Source organism: Lucilia cuprina, chromosome 4 (genome assembly GCF_022045245.1).
Source record: "Lucilia cuprina isolate Lc7/37 chromosome 4, ASM2204524v1, whole genome shotgun sequence".
Lineage (NCBI taxonomy): Eukaryota > Metazoa > Arthropoda > Insecta > Diptera > Calliphoridae > Lucilia > Lucilia cuprina.
In genome coordinates, this window is record NC_060952.1 from 50,781,403 (window position 1) to 50,802,870 (window position 21,468).

The following is a 21,468-nucleotide window of genomic DNA, read 5'->3' on the forward strand; positions in this document are numbered from 1 at the left end:
AATTTTTGTCTTTCTTCCCGGGTTAACATTGAGGCCTCTCGGTTGTGCCCTGCTTAAGGCCGTATTCAGAGCCTCCTCAGCATTTCTACACAAGTAATTTGGATCCTTTCCCTTTAGAAGTATTACTACATCGTCTGCATAACAGACAGGGTAAGTCCTTTCTCGGTTAGGGTCCTTAGGAGGCTATTAATTGTGGTAACCCAGAGTAAAGGTGACAAAATGCCACCCTGTGGTATACTATCAATATCAAACTACTACGTATTACGATCATCCAGGTGGTTAACTATTAGAGGAAATTACTGTCTTTTTCATATGCATTGACTCTTTGTCCTACTGCTGGTATCATACTTTGTTTTTGGTATACCACCCTGTGGTATACTATCAATATCAATATCAAACTACTACGTATTACGATCATCCAGGTGGTTAACTATTAGAGGAAATTACTGTCTTTTTCATATGCATTGACTCTTTGTCCTACTGCTGGGATCATACTTTGTTATTGGTTTATATAAACTTCCTCGTAGGACAAGCCCATGTTAAAATGGTTAGAAACCTGGGTAGTCAGGTGGCTAGGGGCCACCACAAGTGGTAGGTTAAGTGGTCAGTTCGGGACTGTCCCGTCGAACTGCTGGGATACCAGTGTTGCCCACACACATACTGTTACACATTCATTTATATTGGTAAAGCAGCAGAGAACAAAATGTAACCCAAAATAAAACTGTACTAATAAAATGACCGCAAACTTAAAAGTATATTCTAATTGTCAAATTGATATTATGGATTTTGACAAAAAGCGTACCTTAAAGTTCATATAAAAAACTATCAGCTGTGCTCTCTCATTCACCTAAATAAATCGCCATTCTCAAAAATTTGTTGTTGTATTTCTGTGTGGTTTTTAAAAAAGTTGCGTACAGATCTTACTTCGACAAATGCTGATCAGCAACTGAGTTGATTTAGTTTTGCAAGTTAAGAGATAATCAACTAACACATGCTCAAATAAGAAAATACACAAGTAAGCTTATAGTGTAGGTGAGTCAACGCAACGTCAGCAGAATATTCTTGTGCTATCTCGCGTGATGTTGTAAATTTTGTTTCGAAGTTAGCACTTAATTTCTTCAAAAAATTTAAGATAGGAGTAGGTATGTATTTATATTTGTTCAGTGTTACAATATGTTTCTACAGATTTTAATTGTTATATTTAAATTTTTCTTTAATTGCTAATGTTGTAGAGAACTTATTTTTAATAATATTTTTCGAAAATATCAGATTTACATTTTTAAAAAATTACGGATTACCAACAATTAAATAAAATAATCTAATTATAGAGTTGTTTTAACATATTACCGAATCAAAAGTTCTAAAACTTTAATATATAGTAACATTTTAATTTTAATTTCTTGAATAGAAGAACTATAGAAAAAGCGACAAAAACAATAGAAATCAGTAATAAGAAGAGAATCAACGTCAATAATAAAATATGAACAGGCTCGAACTTTTGAAACCATGTAATTTTCTCCGTCGAGTCAAAATTAAAATTTTTGGTTATTTTTTTATGTTGTTAATATTGTATAAAACAATTATTGCTGAATTTTGTATTTTTTTAATAAATACTGGAAATATGTTTCTTCAGGAATTTTGTTGTTAATCTTTTGGAAAATTGGGCTTGTCAGACATACTGTTTTCAGCAGTATGCATACTTTTGTTTAGTTATTATACTTTGAACTGCATAATTCCTAAATATGCACGCAAATTTACTTCTTTTGAGTGTCTTTTTTACCACAATTTTAACATATCCATTAAAAAATAGTGTATAGAATCGCTGTTAAAGGAATGAAATACACACAGAAAAAGATCGATTGAAAGCGGTTACCAGATAAACTAAATTAAATTTATTAAAATTGTATCGCTGTTATTGAAAAGCTGTATAAATAACTGATTTTCTATATTCAGTATTAAAAAACCATAATAATATCCGAGTTGTGGTTTTCACAGTTTTCAAATTACTAATTTGAACTAATAACCGATTTGTTTTAGTATTAAAACGTGAGAACATCAAATATTAGTCGCTGTAACCAAAAAACAGTCGAATGTAAAAATATTGAGCACTACAAAAAATAATCATTTGAAAAAATTATTTAAAATTAAATTAAGGTTTAAATTTTTTTGATAAACAAACCAAAAATACTCAAATTTGTGTATTTGTACATGTTATACAAATAAACAATGTTCCCTCATAATTAATGCGTATACAAGCAAAATTACAATAAAAATAATTCATTCTCAATTTAATGAAAAAAAACTTGCTCTGATCAACAGGTTCTCAATTTCATAAAAACAATAACCTCCGTTAACAAGTTTCAAGTTACTCCTCATTAAACATACTCCTCATTACTAACATAGTAGCACAATTTTAATAAAAACTTCCAAATCCTTAAGGCCCAACTATAATGTGAATAAGCAAATTTAAGTTAATGACAAAATCGAAAGAAAAGTATATCAAGTGCTTAAGAAAATCCAAAGAAACTTTTAGGTGGCTATAATGTACTTAAGTGCATTCAAAACATTTTAGCTTAACATTAACTTTTGCACATTTATGTGTCACACGTTATAAAAAAAGTACATATTTCATATTTTATTGAAAAAAAAAATAATTTTCTTGATAATTTTAATTTTTTTCATTTTTTTCTTTGTGTAAAATAAACAAACAATTGATTTCGTACTGAATGTGCTGTCAGTCTCTCTTTGCTTAAACAAATAAAATTTGACGAAACTAAACGATACTCTCGTATTAAGTCACATACGTTTTAGTTTCTTAAGTTGACTTCAGTTTATGTAAGCATATTATAGTTAGGCCTTTAAGCATGGTAGATTAAAGGGATCCATGCTTGTATGAAGGAAAACAAATTTATCCGACAGGCCGTCCCCCCTCTGGAATTGTTCAATGGTTTGTAAAACTATGTCATGCAAAAAATTAGGCTGATCGAATAACGTTAACAGGTGCCGCAACGGCTCTGAAGTTTCTAAGTGCATTTACAAGGTTTTTTTAATCAAATTTGGCCATTTAGTAATAAATTTTGAACTTTATTATAAAAGAATCGCAATGTCCACGAAATAGGCAATTAATGCAATGTATAAAATTTGGAATATATATTTTTATAATATCTGGTCTTAAGTACTCTGAAAATACTTTGTTTAAAATGTGCAACAGTAAAGAATTAATACATATTTTCCAACATTTTACAAAAAATGCGATTCTCCCGAAATCCGCAGAGTTCAAATCGCAGGTACAGCTAAACTGTATGAATTATTGATCTAATTTTATCACCATTTTCAAAAAACTGAAATTGGAGATTTGAAACGGCCGTTGAAAGAATCAAACTTTTTTGACCATAGCTGCCAACAAGTTCGCGTTATCATATACGAACAAAAACTATTATTCGATTAATTATTAATATATTTAAAGTAAGAAAATGTTTTTTTTGGAATATATCTTTAAAATATAAGTACATTTTTTGTCACATTTCCAATTCATCTTTGCATCTTTTTGAAATGCTTATTCTGTGCACATTTCGATTCTACTATAGTATTAAAAAAGTAACCTGTGGAATTTTATGAGTGAACTCAAATTTAAGCTAATTTCTTAAATTACCCCTATCTACAACAATTGTTGTGTTTATGAAAAAACTATTGAAATAAATACCAATAATATCTTTTAGATCAATTTGGCAGCAGTGATAAATTAAATATTTTCGATGAGAGAATGTGCGGCGTTGAGGATTCTAATCCACTACCGAGTCAGTTGGTTCAAATTTCTGCTGGTGAAAATGAAATTAAAAGACGTATCCAATGTTTTGTCGAAAAGAAACGCAATGAAATAGATCTGTGTAATATTATGGACTTTACTGATGTCAAACAACAAAATCATGTTAATTCTCTTCAAGAAAGTGGACTGGAGCAAACAAATTATGAAAACGGCAATAATTTAATGACTTGTGCAAGAGTAAATAGCACCGTTGTTAAGCAAGAATATTCCAAATGTCATTTGAAAGGTAATTATTATCGTTCATGAATTGCAAATAATAGGTTTTTTGGGTATATTTCTAGTAAAAGTAGTAAAACAAGAGAGAATTATTCTCAAAAATATAAAACGTAACCGAACGAAATTCAAGTAAATTTTGTTTCACTGTCATATTAAAAAATTTAAAACAAATTGTATGGAATATTTTTCCATGTATTTTGTTTTTGCATTTGGTTTACGTAGATGTCAAAAACCATAAGTACGGCAAAATTATTTGATGAAAAATGTTTTTAAAATGTTTATATTTCATTAAAAAATAAAGATAAAAATATTAAAATTTGTAAGGAAAATATATTCTAAATTGAAAAATGTTTGTTTCAAACGAAAAATTCTATTCCGGCATATTAATTTTAAAATTTAAGTGAGTGCCTGAAGTTTAGTAAAACTTAATTTTTTTTTGAAAAATAAATATAAAAAAGTACATATTCATGAAAATATTATATTACGAATGAATGAATATTTGTTGCGAAAGGATAATTCTACTCCGGCGGAGTAATTTTCAATATTTGGACATAATGTAGCAGCCGCCGGACGAGTAAATACCTCATATGGGTTTTTTATATAAAGCGTTCCGGAACAGATTTTTTTAGTTAATCTCTTTACATAGTGTATATATAAAACAATATTGTTTAATTTGTTAACATTTAATAGATTTCAAAATTAAGCCATATCGTAGAATTCAGCTGCCACCAGCCGGGTAAATACTTGATACATATAGTAGTAAATATAGGCGAAACTGAAGCGGTTTTCAAACAAAAATTTTTATTCTATTACACAGATGAGTTCTGAGAGAATAAAACAAACTTGTAAGAACGCACTCACTAAACTTCAAATTTGCTTCGCAAAATTGCGAAGATATAAGCACTTATCAGTTTTTCTTATCACTTAAACTTGATATTTATTACTTTTGCAACACATTTTATTTATTTAAAACCCCGAAAATAATTTATATTTTACAAACGAAAAAAAATTTTATTCTTTGACATTTCATTTTAATTAAAACTAAAAAAGGAAAGTTGTACATTTTCGTATTGAAAATTAAAAAAGTATTTTACATACTTTTTTTTCATTTTAATTTTCAGAAAAAATTACAAAAATACGTTTTAAGATAAAATATCTTTTCCAAAAATAATTATCTAATATTTTCATTCACTAGCATATAAAATTCCATTAATAACACACGTAAAAAATAACGTAAAAAAATATTTTTTATTTAGTACCTTTTGAACAACTGTGTTTATTTGTGTGCTTCTACTAATACATTCTCACCAGTTAGGACTTTGACAGGGGACTTAGGTCCTTGACAATTAGTTTCGCCTATATACTGCTATATGACTTCATATGAGTTTCTTAATATTAAGAAGGCGAATTCATATAAGGTGGTGTTATTCAATCAGCTGATAATTTTTTTCTTAATTCGCCTGGTTTACGTAGCTTTCAAAGTTTGTTATTGTTTACATTTTTATATTTAAAAATGTCCGTTAAACGGAGAAAAACTTCGTTAATATTTTGAATTATTTATGTAAAAAATCTAAAAACACCAAGCATCTCGTAAACAAATATCATTTTATTTAAAAATCGCATAATTGGTGTGTATACAAATATATTATTTAAGAAAAATAATTTTTCTATTAAATGTTAACATATTACATAATATTGTTTTATATTTTATATTAAAATTGTGTAGATAACGTGATTAACTAAAAAATCTCTTCCGGAACACTTAATATTAAGAAACGCATATGAAGTATTTACCCAGCTGGAGGCAGCTGACTTCTACGTTATGGCTTAATTTTGAAATCTATTAAATGTTAACAAATTAAACAATATTGTTTTATATATACACTATGAAGATAAAGAGATTAACTAAAAAAAGTCTGTCCCGGAACGCTTTATATAATAAAGGCCATATGAGGTATTTACCCGTCCGGCGGCTGCTGCATTATGGCCAAAAATTGAAAATTAATCCGTCGGAGTAGAATTATCCATTCGCAACAAATATTCATTCATTCGTAATATAATATTTTAATGAATATGTACTTTTTTATGTTTATTTTTGAAACAAACATTATTCAATTCAGAACATACTTTCCTCACAAATTTTAATATCTTTATTTTTAATAAAATATATGTTTATTTTTCACAAAAAATTAAGTTTTACTTAATTTCAGGCACTCACTTAAATTTTGCAAATTAAGCTGCCGGAATAGAATTTTTCGTTTGAAACAAACATTATTCAATTCAGAACATATTTTCCTCGCAAATTTTAATATCTTTATCTTTATTTTTTAATTAAATATAAACTTTTTACAAAAAAATTTCATCAAATGAATTCGCCGTACTTATGGTTTTTGGCATCTACGTAAACCAAATGCAAAAACAAAATACATGTAAAATGTTGTTGTTGCAGAACTGCCACTAGCTTATCTTAATTCGCCTTGGTTGGTACCTAACTCTAAGAGTGTATTACTAGAATTCTCAAGCCAACATAGTTGCAAAAAATCGGAATTAATGATATTGAAAAAATATTATATTTAAATTTTTATATTTTAAAAAGATTTCTTTAAATATTTTGTAACACAATGTATCTATAGACATTATATATGGATGTATCATTGCTTTTTAATCTACAAAATTGAATCAATAAATAATTTAGTTGAAATATTTTTTCTTGTACCATACGAAAATTTACAACATTGTTTTTTCAGTTTTATTTAAACAACAAAAATTAAATGTCAAAAAAAAATAAAAAATACTTTTTTCGTTTATAAAAAATTAAATCTTTTCGGGCTATTAAATATATTTAAAGTGTGCAAAAAAATAATAAAATATAACGTTAAGTGATAAAAAATATTTTCAAGTGCTATAAGCCACGAATTTTCGATACAAAGTTTTAAAGTTTGGACAGAGAGTTTGATTCTTACATATGTGTTGGAGTTACACAGAACTGTGAAACAAGCGTAACGTTATTGTTGTAAAAAATGACAGCGTTTCACTTCTTAGTGTTCAGAGTCAATAACAAAAAATGTTTATAAATTATTTAGATACAATTTTGAAATATTTTTGTAAAGATAAGTAACAATTTTGAACATACATAATGATTATTGGTTAACTTTTTTAAAAAAATAAAAAATCGCATGACCTTGCCATAAGCATTATATGTACGTAATGTTAAAAAACCTACCATTATACATACCAGGATTTTAATTTTTTATTAAAAAAAACTCCACATAAAATGATTTTTTCTTTGTTGGGAGAATAACAATTACAGTGAGAGTTATTTTTAACTCAGAAAATAGTAGTTGCATATAAAGTGAAATTAGTTCATTTAGAAAATAATAATTATTAAGTTTTTTTTTTTTTTAATTTTGATATTGTTTTTGTCATTCCATTTGTAACACATCGAAATATTCGTCTAAGACCAATTATTAGATTATTAGTATTAGATTTTGAGACGATCTAGCTATGTCCGTCCTTCTTTCTGTTGAATTCACGTTAGATACCACAGGGAGGAGTTAAGTTAAAAAATACGAGTAGAACGAAGAAATTCAACATAAACAAGTTTTGTAGGAATCATAAACTTTCTACCAAATTTTGTAAAGATCGGTCAATAATTAACAGTACTCCTAGAGAAAATGAATTAACTTCTTTCAATAATAACAAAGGCATTGATTCATAAATTCAATGTTTATTTATTTTCGGCAATGATTTTACGGTTGTATAAGAATCGGTACTATCGACTATAACACAACAAACCAATAGGCTTTAATTCCTTTATAACAAACTTACTACTATAAGCATTATGATAATGATAATTATTCTAAAAAGGCTGAACCCTTGTAATAATATTCCTAGTTGCAGTTAACAACGAGCTTTGAAGTGCAATTATGAAATAAGCTTACTGAAAAATAGTTTTTGAAACAGGACATTTTTATAAGCATATTATTTAATTGAAACTATTATTTTTCTTTATATCATACATATTTTATTATTTTTATTATTTAAATGATTATTTTTAAGTACACTCAAAATATTATGTAGTTAAATTCAAATGAAAAATCATTTCAATCAAATGAAATTTCATTTAAAAAACGGACTACAAACTTTTCATTTGAATCAAATGAGTTTTTTAATTATTTTTAAATGTTTTATTAACTAAAAATTTACGTAAAAAAATGTTTTATTTTTATTTTAACTAACAAAAAATAAACTACAAAACATTAGAAACTAATGTTTTTTTAATAATTTTTACTGACAAATTTTTACCTTCAAAATTATTAATAACTACTGTTTTATTGTTTAATTTTGCATTTTTATCATTTATTTTTATTTATATCATGCAAAAATATATATAACTGATATAAATACATATACAAAATACATATATTTCTACCAATGAGAAGCCGGTACACACTTGTGGGGAATTTTTATCTTCTCATGTCGTCGGGGTACCTAGTTTCTATTTCCAAACAAGATTAAACTAACCGCTTCTCCCTTATCATGTTCCCAGCAACTGCAATTATAATACAATAATAAAGCTAAATTAAAATACCACAGGGCTTCATAATTAGAAAATAGCAACGATTTGCGTTCTAAAAAGAACTTCTTTAGCATATTCAAGACAATATTATAGCGCGAGCTTTTAAGGTTTTAAAATTAAGATATTTAACCTAATGTGTGAGTACACTACTATTAAAAAAAGATTTTGCCAAAATTTTAAAGGACAATATCTCAGCACAAGGAAGTGATATCTTATCAAAAATTACTTTTATAAAGAAATTAGTATAGCTTAAGTCTCGTTAAATTGCAGTAAAATATAGGAAAAATATAGCAAAAAATGTACATAGGCTAACATATCTCAATAAAGGGAGAGAGTTAAAAATATGAAAACCAGACTTTAAGTCTTAAAGTTTAAGGCCAAATACGAATTCAGCGAATCTCTCTTATTACTTTAAGCAAATGTGCAATACTCTTACCTTCCTTTCATCCCCAAAATCGTTAACTTCATAATCTTGAAAAGACTTGAATATGATGATTAAAATCTGTTTAATCTGTCATACAATTTATATGGCTATTTCATTTTTTTATACATTTCTAGTGTATAATTCAGATAATTATTAAAACTAATTTAATAAAACGTCTGAATACATAAATTAAATAGTTTTTGATAATTACGGCATTACGGCCCAACTATAATGTGCATAAGCTAGCATACGTAAATGTCAAAATCCGAACCAAAAATCTCTCAAGTGCGTAAGAAAATCCGAAGAAACTTTTAGGTGGCTATAATATACCTACACTATCGGACAAAATAAAGTCCAACGAAAAAACTGTTGAATGATTTCTGAATATGGATTTTTTTAAATTCATTTAGATTATATAAAAAGCTACAAAAATTACAATAAAACAAAATTATTCCACCTAAAATTTTTCTGTATAACATCCAAAATTAAAGTAAATTCACCCTTTTCACAAAATAAAGTGTAAATTTTATATATAATTATTTAAATTTCTTGTATATCAAGATTTTTTATCTATTTTGGTTCTGATTTGAATATATAGATCTACTTAAGCCATTTTCGTAATTTCTTTACCATTATTATTCGCAATCGCCTTCCCTTGCTTTCCCACATACGATTATTTTCAGCGGAATTTTTGATCAATTGTGGTCAAAAATTAATCTATTGATTTTAAGGCAATGCTCTGAGCCGGCCATTCCAATTTTTCACTGTTTTTATACCCTACACCCCTTTAGTGGGGAGGGTATATTGGGTTTGTGCTGATGTTTGTAACGCACAATAATATTGGTCCTATACCCACCTTAGCCAAATAGGGATTTAAATTTCATAATTATGTTTAGTATTTATTCAGATTTATGCAACAATAACTGGCTTAAGTATAACTGAGGCAATGCACAATTCAACATAAATGGTTTTATTATGAAAACTAATTTACATTTTACTTTTTGTAACAGGTATACCGTATTATATGGTAGGCCTTCATTTTCTGAGTCGATTTAGCTATGTCCGTCCGTCCATGTAAACCTTGTAATCAAACTATACGTCGCAATTTTGAAGATAATTCAATAAAATTTGGTACATGATATTCTGATGGCCCAGAGACAAAGCCTATTGAAATGGTTAACATCGGTCCATTATTTCACCTAGCCCCATACGAATACGGCTTGTAAAAATTGTAATCAAACTACAGGTCGCTATTTTGGAGATAATTCAATGAAATTTGGCACATGATCCTGTATTTATTATGGAAACTAAATTACATTTTATCCGTTAACAGGTGTAGGGTATTATATGGTCGACCTCGCCCGACTATAACTTCTTACTTATTTTATATATTTTTTTGTACAATAATAAACAATTGATTCCCTACGTAATGTGCGGCCAACGTCGCTCTTTTCTTAAGCAAATAAAATTTGACGAAACTCTCTTAAATACATTATATCCCAGCTAGCATTTGGAAGATTGTTGGATGATTAATCAGTAAACTGTGTCAGTTTTGACTCCTTTTGATGACCTAAAAGTGATTAATAAGTTGAGCGCTTAAAAAATGACTCGAAAATGATCCCCATATATGATTGAAAACTGAATATTTGAAAAACAATAACAAAATGTACTGCAATCATGAATTGATCATCCTGGTGTTTAAAATATGATGGTTTTAAAAATATATTTTGTGGTCATATTTCAAGCAGTTGGAATATCTAAAATTGTTCCTTATGTTATTGTTTTTGTTTTAATGAAATAGCTAAACTTACACTTAAAAATGACTCAAAAACGATTCAAAAATAAGTCGAAACTGATTAGAAATGGGGCTCAGAAAAGACTCTTTTGGAAGAGTTAGCAAAACATTTTGTGTGGCCTAAAATGAGTTGATATAATTCTCATTTCGTTTATAAAATTAAATGTATAAGTATTTGTGTGATATTTTTAAAGTCAATTTTCTGTCAAGGAAATTGAAATTATATTATGCTTTAATTATAATAATTTTATATGGTTAATGGTCTTCTACGGAAGACCATTGGGCGACTAATCGCTAAACTAATTCTAAATATTTCGAATTAATGTCTAAAATCTGAATTATTTGAAAAAAACAATAACAAATTGTATACCAATCGTAAAAAGGGCATCCAGATGTTTGAAATATGATTGTTTAAAAATTAAGTTTGTAGTTAAATTTCGCGCAGTCGGAAGATCAAAAACTGTTTTCTGTTGTATTGTATTTGTCTGTAACAAACATAGAAATTACTCAGAAAAGATTAAAAAATGACTATAATATGATTCGAAAATAACTCAAAAACGACCAGTTATTTGGCTCATTAATGACTCAAAAAAGATTTAAAAATGAGTCATAATTGATCAGAAGTGGGGCTCATAAATTACTCATTTAGAAGAGTCGCGGGTAGGGTACCATTTTCTCCCGAAGAATGTATCATTTATGATCAGAAAATGAGCGCATATATGATCATTTTAATCGTGCAGAAGAGTCATAAATGACTCGAATGTGATCAAAAATTTCAAAAAAAATGCTAGCTGGGATGTAGTTTGTCATATAAGTTTTATATGTATTCGCACAGTGTCCTAAGCTGACTTAAGCTAGTGTATGTTTAAAATTTAAATAAATTGCACGAAATTGCATTTATTTATTATTTTTATCAAGTTTTGTTTACATACTGAATGCTGTGACAATATTTCTAAATCAAATATTATTTAGTATCAGAAATTAATTTAATATATTTTTCTTTTCAATATTTTAATAAAATGGTGTTAATTTTAATTTATTTGGTTCTTTATGTTTCATTTTCATGAAACATAAAGAACCAATACATGTCAGGGAATTTTCATTTTCATTCTCTAATATGCCATTTACACCAATTTAAAATCTAATTGGTTTCTGAAAAACTAAATTTCAAACACCAAAACGTTTACAACATAAGTTCTGATTTCTACTTATATATAACGACCAGTTATTTGGCTCATTAATGACTCAAAAAAGATTTAAAAATGAGTCATAATTGATCAGAAGTGGGGCTCATAAATTACTCATTTAGAAGAGTCGCGGGTAGGGTACCATTTTCTCCCGAAGAATGTATCATTTATGATCAGAAAATGAGCGCATATATGATCATTTTAATCGTGCAGAAGAGTCATAAATGACTCGAATGTGATCAAAAATTTCAAAAAAAATGCTAGCTGGGATGTAGTTTGTCATATAAGTTTTATATGTATTCGCACAGTGTCCTAAGCTGACTTAAGCTAGTGTATGTTTAAAATTTAAATAAATTGCACGAAATTGCATTTATTTATTATTTTTATCAAGTTTTGTTTACATACTGAATGCTGTGACAATATTTCTAAATCAAATATTATTTAGTATCAGAAATTAATTTAATATATTTTTCTTTTCAATATTTTAATAAAATGGTGTTAATTTTAATTTATTTGGTTCTTTATGTTTCATTTTCATGAAACATAAAGAACCAATACATGTCAGGGAATTTTCATTTTCATTCTCTAATATGCCATTTACACCAATTTAAAATCTAATTGGTTTCTGAAAAACTAAATTTCAAACACCAAAACGTTTACAACATAAGTTCTGATTTCTACTTATATATACATACGCGCTTTCAAATGATATTTACTACAATATTCACTTTTTATTTAAGACTTCACTTCAATAACTTTCATAAGTAATGTCTTACCTAACCCTAAGTACTAGTAGAATTCCGCAAAAAAAATCGGATTTAAAAATATTGAAAAGAAATTACATATAAATTTATATTTTAAAATATTTCTATAACTATTTTGCTTTTGGCTTTTCTCAATTGTCTTTTAAATGCGATTCTAAAAATAATTCATGTTTGCATTTAAACTTTTAAGCAGGGTTTTAATTAAGTTTTATTTTCTAAATTGCCGACTTAACTGAAAAAGGTTCAAGTATTTATTTTTCCCTTAGGAGCTAACTGCAATCAACACACTGCTGCATAACTAACAAGTGATTTTGTTTTTCTTCAGCAGCGGTCATGTTAAGTTTTTTCAAACCCACCGAACTGAACACGACGACTGAGCAGTAAAAACTGTTTTGCGTATGTTGCGTACGTATTGCTAAATTCTTGGTTTCTTTTTCTAACTAGGGGACGTAAAATAACTATTAGATTCACTAGTTAGTTGATGGGTTGTTTATTCAGTAAGACTTTGTTATTGTATACTTAAAATAAATTTAAAAAAATTGTGGACATTAGAAGATCTTGTACTATTAAATTATCTTCAAAATAGCGACCTGTAGTTTGATTACAAGGACATATCTAAATCGAAAATAATTCTGAGCCGACTTTTATACGTTAAGGTTGGTATAGGACCAATATTATTGTTCGTTACAACCATCTGCACAAAAGCAAAACAATATATCGCAAATGTAAATCAATGTTGCCCAAAATCTCGATTCCCTATCACGAGAGATAGGACAAGAATATTCCGCTAACGTTGCGTTGACTCACCTACACTATAAGCTTACTTGTGTATTTTCTTATTATACCCTACACCACTATAGTGGGGAGGGTATTATACGTTTGTGCTGATGTTTGTAACATACAAAAATATTGGTCCAATACCCACCTTAAAGTATACCGATCGATTCAGAATCATTTTTTGAGTCGATTAAACCTTGTGCGCAAGGTACAGGCCGCAATTTTCAAGATAATTTGATGAAATTTGGACCAAGCATGTTTTTTGGCACAAGGACGAAGCCTATTGAAAATGGTTGAAATCGGTCCATTATTTCACCTAGCCCCCATACAACCGTACCTCCCGATTTTAACTTTTTATGCTATAATTACGTCAAATATTCTGCTATCTCTCTAAAAATTGGCACAAATAAGTTTTATATAAGTATAAATGATACTGCAGATATTCGTAAGGATCGGCCTATATTTGACCCTAGCCCCATACAAACCCCCCTTCAAAAAATGACTTAAACGTCTAAAATTGACTTGTAACGATTTGTATCGCAATGAAACTTAACAAAACTAACTGTTATTTAGAAATATATCCTTTTCCCAAATTTACGGAGGATCGGCCCATATTTGACCTATATAAAGCCTCATTTAGAAATTTTAGTTTTTTATCAATAAATGGCTTAAATATTTTGGAATTATGGTAATATTAAACATAAAAGTTTCTTTACAAAAAATAAAAATTTTATAAAAGTAAAAATTGTAAAAATATACTCATGGTGTAGGGTATTATATGGTCGGCCATGCCCGACTATACTTTCCTACTTGTTTGAGCATGTGTTAGTTGATTATCTCTTAACTTGAAAAACAAAATCAACTCTGTTGATGATCAGCATTTGTTGAAGTTAGATCTGTACGCATCTTTTTTCAAATCCACACAGAAATACAACAACAAAATTTTTAGAATGTAGGTGAATGAGAGCACAGCTGATAGTTTTTTATATATGATCTTTAACGTACGCTGTCTGTCAAAATCCATAATATCAATTTGACAGTTAGAATATACTTTTTTGTTTGCGGTCATTTTATTAGTACAGTTTTATTTTGGGTTACATTTTGTTCTCTGCTGCTTTACCAATTCAAATGAATGTGTAACAGTATGTGTATGGGCAATACTGATGTAAATACACTATTAGGACACACATACTATCTTCAGAAATCAAAGCAAACAACAACAATATTCTCTCCCACTATCATATAAGCAAGAGAAAAAAGAAATACAAAAACCAACTTCTCAGCCAAAAACATTAGTAACAAAACAAAAGTAGTAAAGTTTATACTAAACCATATAAGTAAAAATCATTTTATAACTGTTATTCTGAATGATTTATTTTTAAAAACAAAAATAAATCACAATTCAATCGCTTTGGTTATATTGCCCAGTTATTTTCAGTATCTGATTTAAACAAACAAATTTACTCCTGTGTATTTTATTGGTGTTTTATTTGCTTTGAGTATTTTGTTTGTTTTTTTGTGGATAATTAAAAAAAATAAAGCATTTAATATTGTGGAATATGTTTACGTATTATTGACAAAAAAAGGGATTTTCTACAAGAGGGCTCATAGGATGTAAGGGTAAATATGTACCTATCCTTATAAATTTTTGTAGAGGGATTCACGTCTACCTCAAACTTATTTATGTAGATTTTAATTGTTTTATTAAAAATTATAAGTGAATTTTGACATTCAAGACATTTTCTGAAAGGGAGTTTGTATGGGGCTAGGATCAAATGAGGCTCGATCACTATAAAAATTAGTATTGTTATTTATCGTTCTATAAAACTAAGTTTAGCAGATTTTTGTTGACATTAAAGAACATTTAACGTAATTATGAGCCCATAGGTCCGATTCGGGGGGTACGGTTGTATGGGGCTAGGTGAAATAATGGACCGATTTCAACCAAGAAAAGAGTATGTGTCAAATTATCTTAAAAATTGCGACCTGTAGGGTGCGCACAAGGTTTACATGTGCGCAGAAGTGATTCTGAGCCGATTGGTATACTTTAAGATAGGTCTAGAACAAACGCATAATACCCACACCACTACAGTGGTGAAGGGTATAATTAGACTCTCCAAACAAGATAACGATTTATTGACAAAAAACAAATATTAAAGGTAAAAAGTCCAATTTAAATATCATAGAAACTGATAGGTTTCATTATAAAGCAATATGTTTACTACGAATTAATCGCGTTGATAGAAACAAACTTTTTAATTTGTAAAATTTTAAAAAATGTTAGAAAGGACCGTTTGCGTTGTGTTTGACGATATGTAATATTCGCCAAGGGCGAATATTTAACTTTTATTTATTACAATTAACAGTTGTATATTTTCTTTTAATAGAAAGGTATATGAGCAATTATCAAATTTTTTAATTCCTTTGAAATTGAACTAAATTGTTAATAACTTTGGTAGGAGTAAAATGTCAAACAAATTTATTTCAGGATTATATACATAATTGCAAAATTGTAAAACTCTAGGTCTTCATTTCTAAACGTAATCGGTTTTAAATTTTACAAAAACTAGTTTTTTACCTTCTTTTTATTTTTTAGTCCATAGCTTTAAACTTTTGGACACTGTTCGTTATAGTACTTACTAAAGACACTTAGGAAATAAATTATTTGCAAGCTAATTCAGGTAATATTACTTTACGTAGTAGAGCGTGGATGTTGAAATAGGTTTTTTTTCAATTATAAATTTTTTCGTATTATTGACCGGGCGCTGTCGCCTCTTAATAAAATAAAAAAATTGGGACAACAGTAGTTAGCTGATGTAATTATACACAGTATGATATATATCTGGTTAATGTGCCCTGAATGGAAGATGGGTACGACACACAGTGGTATAGGAAAAAAAAAGAGGGAAATAATTCGGTAACTTCTAAACGGTTAATCCGATTTTAATGAAATTTGGTATGCACAAAGAGGAGGTGTTGTCGAGTTTAGGTTTTGAATTTGGACTTTATAGGCCAACCAGGGGCCCGGTGGGGGGTCCTCAAATTAGGACACCTCGGCTATGTTAAATTTTTAAAACGATCTTATTTCTTCATTTGAGTTCCGATTTAAAAAAAAATTTCGTATATAGAATCTTCTCATCGAGCACTATAAAAAATGTCGTCGTAGCAGTAAATTATCTCTTATAGTTTAGGAGATATTTGCATTTGAAAATTAAAATTTTAAAATTTTTACCGTCCTTACTTTAGTTTTTTGATAATAGCGGGTCCAAATATTCCCGATTTTCGCCATTTTTTTTTATTCGCTTAACAACAGGTCTATATATCAAGCAGTGAAAGAATTATGTAAAAATCATGACTGAGTCCAAAGTTATAGGCATTTTAATTTAAAAAATTAAAAAAAGGCGATTTTTTGCCATTTTTTGGGGAAAAAAGTATCTTTTTCTTTTTAAGTTATCTAAAAAGTTTCTAAGAAGATGTATATAGAATTTATACTTTTTGAAAAGCTGACTTTACATAAAATACGATAAATGAAACAAAACCTAAAAATTTTTGATACCGAGGGGACCAGATCCATCCAAAAAAAACCCTATTTTTTATATAAAATTCAATTTTGAGCAAAAAAAAAATTCTCAAATCGCATAGTCGATATCAAATTATAGTGACCTGTTTTATATGACCCAATATGTTCTTAATCATTTTGTAACGGGTTTCGATAACCCCGCCCCTGGTATGGATATAATAGGCAAAAAACCAAAAAATCCCATTTTTGGGATTTTTTAAAACTTTTTTGGGAATTCCGGGATTTCTAATAAGAAAATTCGAAATTTTTATTTAATTTTGGATTTTGAGTAAAAAAATCTACCTAACTGTAAAATTTCATCAAAAAATATTCATAAATAAAATTTTTATTGCAATTTGAAAAATTTGTATCTTCGCAAAAACTGAATAAAAAACATTTTTAATTTTTTTAAAAAAAGTATTCCGCGAATTTTTTAATTTTCAAAAATTATATACAGTTTTGAAAAATATAAATTACCTTTCCATTGATATATAACATGCCTACCTAATGTTTTTTAAGTGACAAATTAATTAGGGAAAACTCAACATCTTTTAGAGAATTTACATAGTACTATTATTTTCATCCATACATTTGTTAGGCATGTTTTACTACCTAAATTTTTATGAATTTCTACAGCCACTTTTTACGATTAATCTTTTATTCTTTATCCCTAAAAAAAATTAACAAGTATTTATTTTATATAAAAATGGTCTTTATTTATTTTTTTTTTTTTATAAATTAATATAATTTTGTAAAATAATCGGTATCACAGTAGTCCATATCTAAAAGATAAAGTAAATCTTTAAATTCATGAATATTTTCAAATGCTAACGTTTTGTAGCAAATCCAACGTTTCCTTATAGTAGATAAAACAGGATCAGAAGATAGAATCAGATTATTAAAAATATCTTTATTTTGAGACTGCCTAGAACACTTCCTTGAGCTAAACTGATGAATATGCTTAAAGTCTCTATTCCTCGATTCTTGGGGTTCTTCTGTAAGCTCTCCTAAAGGCAGAATATTATGTTCTATGATGACCTTTCCTGTGAGTGGTTTATCAATATTTAATCCCATCCGCTTTTTAAATTCCTCTTGAATTCTTCGTTTCTCACTGGCTCTCATTTACATTAACTCCTTATTGTTATTTGCACTTTTGTTTGCATTTTCCGGTATGCTTCGGTACTTTAAATCATATGCTAAATGTAGAAAATGTTCCAGAAATCGTATGCGAGCATGTAGGGGGGATATTCCAAATTGTAATGTTTCCTCATTTATTGATCTTTGCTTGGAAATATTCGAAAATTCTGATTTTTTATCACCACATATGTAGCAGTACCAAGTAGATGATGTTCCTGTAATGGCATTTCCAACTTTCCCATCAATCATTGTAAGTTTTAAATCATAGGACATGTTAAACGAATAATTTTCTATTTCGATTGTTATAGGTTCCAAGTTTTTAATTTCTGCTTCAATACGATTTATCAAATCTTGCGTTTTTGTTTTGGATTCCTTTATATACTCAAAGCTTATTGGCCTACAAAAAGCTTTGGATCCTGGAGTCGAATTCTTCCAAATATCATCGAAACTGGTTGATGGAGAATCGCTGTCAGCATACTTTCGAATTCTTAATGGAACTAGCGATGCCATAAATACACTTTTATACTCGGAAGATGATTCACTTGTGTTGATTTGTTTATATTCCGAGAGTGCTGATAATCCATCACATCCCTACTTACAAATGAGTTGAAGATCACAAGAATTTATTTTTTTTAGTTGGTCTGAAGAAAAGTCAGAAGCAATCCTTAAAGCAGTATTTTCGAGTAGAGCGCCGAGTCCAATAACAGCCTTCCGATCAGTTATTTCAATAGGAGGTGGTATAATGCTTTTCTTCTTTTCATTTATTTTGTCATATGATGGTAAAACATCCACTCCTTTTTCAGATAGCGCCTTTCTTAACGTTATGTAGTTATCACGACTTAATCCCAGCTGCAACATAAGCGCAATAGCTTCTTCCTCAGTGAACGTTGTATCAGATGATGGTGTGGGTATACTCTTTACAATTCTTTTCAGTCGTCTTGGTGATGCGGTTGGAAGAATATTTGCAATTTTTATGGCATCCAAAGGCTGTTTTTCTTAACATTGCTTTAAAAGTGTCCGAAACTTCTTCGTTAGATAAGGTTTCTAGTGAAGTTGATAACCTTTTCCTCTTAGATTTTGAGCTCAAATCCTCATACTGCTTACAGGGAGCACCAACAGTTGATACGCAAATAGCAACTTCTACACATTCATCCAGCCAATCAGAAAATTTCGATCGAAATTTAGCAATGGAATACCGAACACTCTTCAGTTTTATATCAACTGATTTTATAAAATTTTCAATTTTACATATATCAGTTATATCCACTTTATTTTTATGTGCAGTTTCAATATATTTCAATAAGAAGTTCACTTTATCTTGAAAAGGAGCTGAAGAGTGTTCAAATAAAATGGAGCACAAATCATTTTTTTTAGTACGATCGCCATGGTTAGAAAATTACAAATAATTACAAACAGATATAAACCTGTCTTATATATTAATTACAGGTACTTAAATTAAATTATTTTTTAAAGGGTTATGATATTCTACCTAATATGTCTAACGTATCCTTATGTAATGAATTTTTCCTCAATAGGTCACTTTAATAAGCTACCTATTAAAGTGACCTATAGGGGTAAAAATCATTACAGTTTAAAAAATAATACCTGAAAATTTTTTAATATATGTAACAAATTTAAGAGTTAACGTTATGGATGAAAATAATAGTGCTAGGTAAATTTTCTAAAAGATGTTGAGTTTTCCCTAATTAATTTGTCACTTAAAAAACATTAGGTAGGCATGTTATATATCAATGGAAAGGTAATTTTGTCTATTTTTCAAAACTGTATATAATTTTTGAAAATTAAAAAATTCGCGGAATACTTTTTTTAAAAAAAAATTAAAAAATGTTTTTTATTCAGTTTTTGCGAAGATACAAATTTTTCAAATTGCAATAAAAATTTTATTTATGAATATTTTTTGATGAAATTTTACAGTTAGGTAGATTTTTTTACTCAAAATCTAAAATTAAATAAAAAGTTCGAATTTTCTTATTAGAAATCCCGGAATTCCCAAAAAAGTTTTAAAAAATCCCAAAAATGGGATTTTTTGGTTTTTTGCCTATTATATCCATACCAGGGGCGGGGTTATAGAAACCCGTTACAAAATGATTAAGAACAAATTGGGTCATATAAAACAGGTCACTATAATTTGATATCGACTATGCGATTTGAGAATTTTTGCTCAAAATTGAATTTTCTATAAAAAATAGGGTTTTTTGGATGGACCTGGTCCCCTCGGTATCAAAAATTTTTAGGTTTTGTTTCATTTATCGTATTTTATGTAAAGTCAGCTTTTCAAAAAGTATAAATTCTATATACATCTTCTTAGAAACTTTTTAGATAACTTAAAAAGAAAAAGATACTTTTTTCCCAAAAAAATGGCAAAAAATCGCCTTTTTTTAATTTTTTAAATTAAAATGCCTATAACTTTGGACTCAGTCATGATTTTTACATAATTCTTTCACAGCTTGATATATAAACTTGTTGTTAAGCGAAAAAAAAAGAAATGGCGAATATTTGGACCCGCTATTATCAAAAAACTAAAAAAAGAACGGTAAAAATTTTAAAATTTTAATTTTCAAATGCGAATATCTCCTAAAGTATAAGAGATAATTTACCGCTATGACGACATTTTTTATAGTGCTCGATGAGGAGATTCTATATACGAAATTTTTTTTAAATCGGAACTCAAATGAAGAAATAGGATCGTTTTAAAAATTTAACATAGCCGAGGTGTCCTAATTTGAGGACCCCCCGCCGGGCCCCTGGTTGGCCTATAAGGTCCAAATTCAAAACCTAAACTCGACAATACCTCCTCTTTGTGCATACCAAATTTCATTAAAATCGGATTAACCGTTTAGAAGTTATCGAATTATTTCCCTCTTTTTTTTCCTATACCACTGTGCATCGCCCCTTTGTCTTCAATGAAGACTCAGGTGGTAATTTTTGCACATTGGCTATGATCGGTACCATGCGCAAGTACTTTGCTGCAGTACTTGAGCTATCTAATCTCTTGCTAAAGTAGTCACGTTGTAAGACAACCACACTACTATGGCTCTATTGATTCGGCAACAGCACCTAGAGACGTAACCGGTGGACCGAAGCACGATCCATCAATAAGCCGTAAACATCGTTCTTACTCACAGTGACACGCTGTGGTAAGTCTGATATGAACAGAGTATACTCTGAACATATCTGGACAAG

At 28.6% G+C, this 21,468-nt stretch overlaps 1 protein-coding gene across 3 annotated transcripts in view; it reads left to right on the forward strand.

The window, feature by feature from the left end:
• Positions 1-21,468, forward strand: part of LOC111688434 (molybdopterin synthase catalytic subunit) — an 83,200-nt gene that overhangs the window by 19,572 nt on the left and 42,160 nt on the right. For all 3 annotated transcript variants that reach the window (XM_046948540.1, XM_046948541.1, XM_046948539.1), the window contains exon 3: positions 3,720-4,052. In XM_046948540.1, the coding sequence (XP_046804496.1) occupies positions 3,720-4,052 (333 nt within the window). The remainder of the gene's footprint in view (positions 1-3,719; positions 4,053-21,468) is intronic.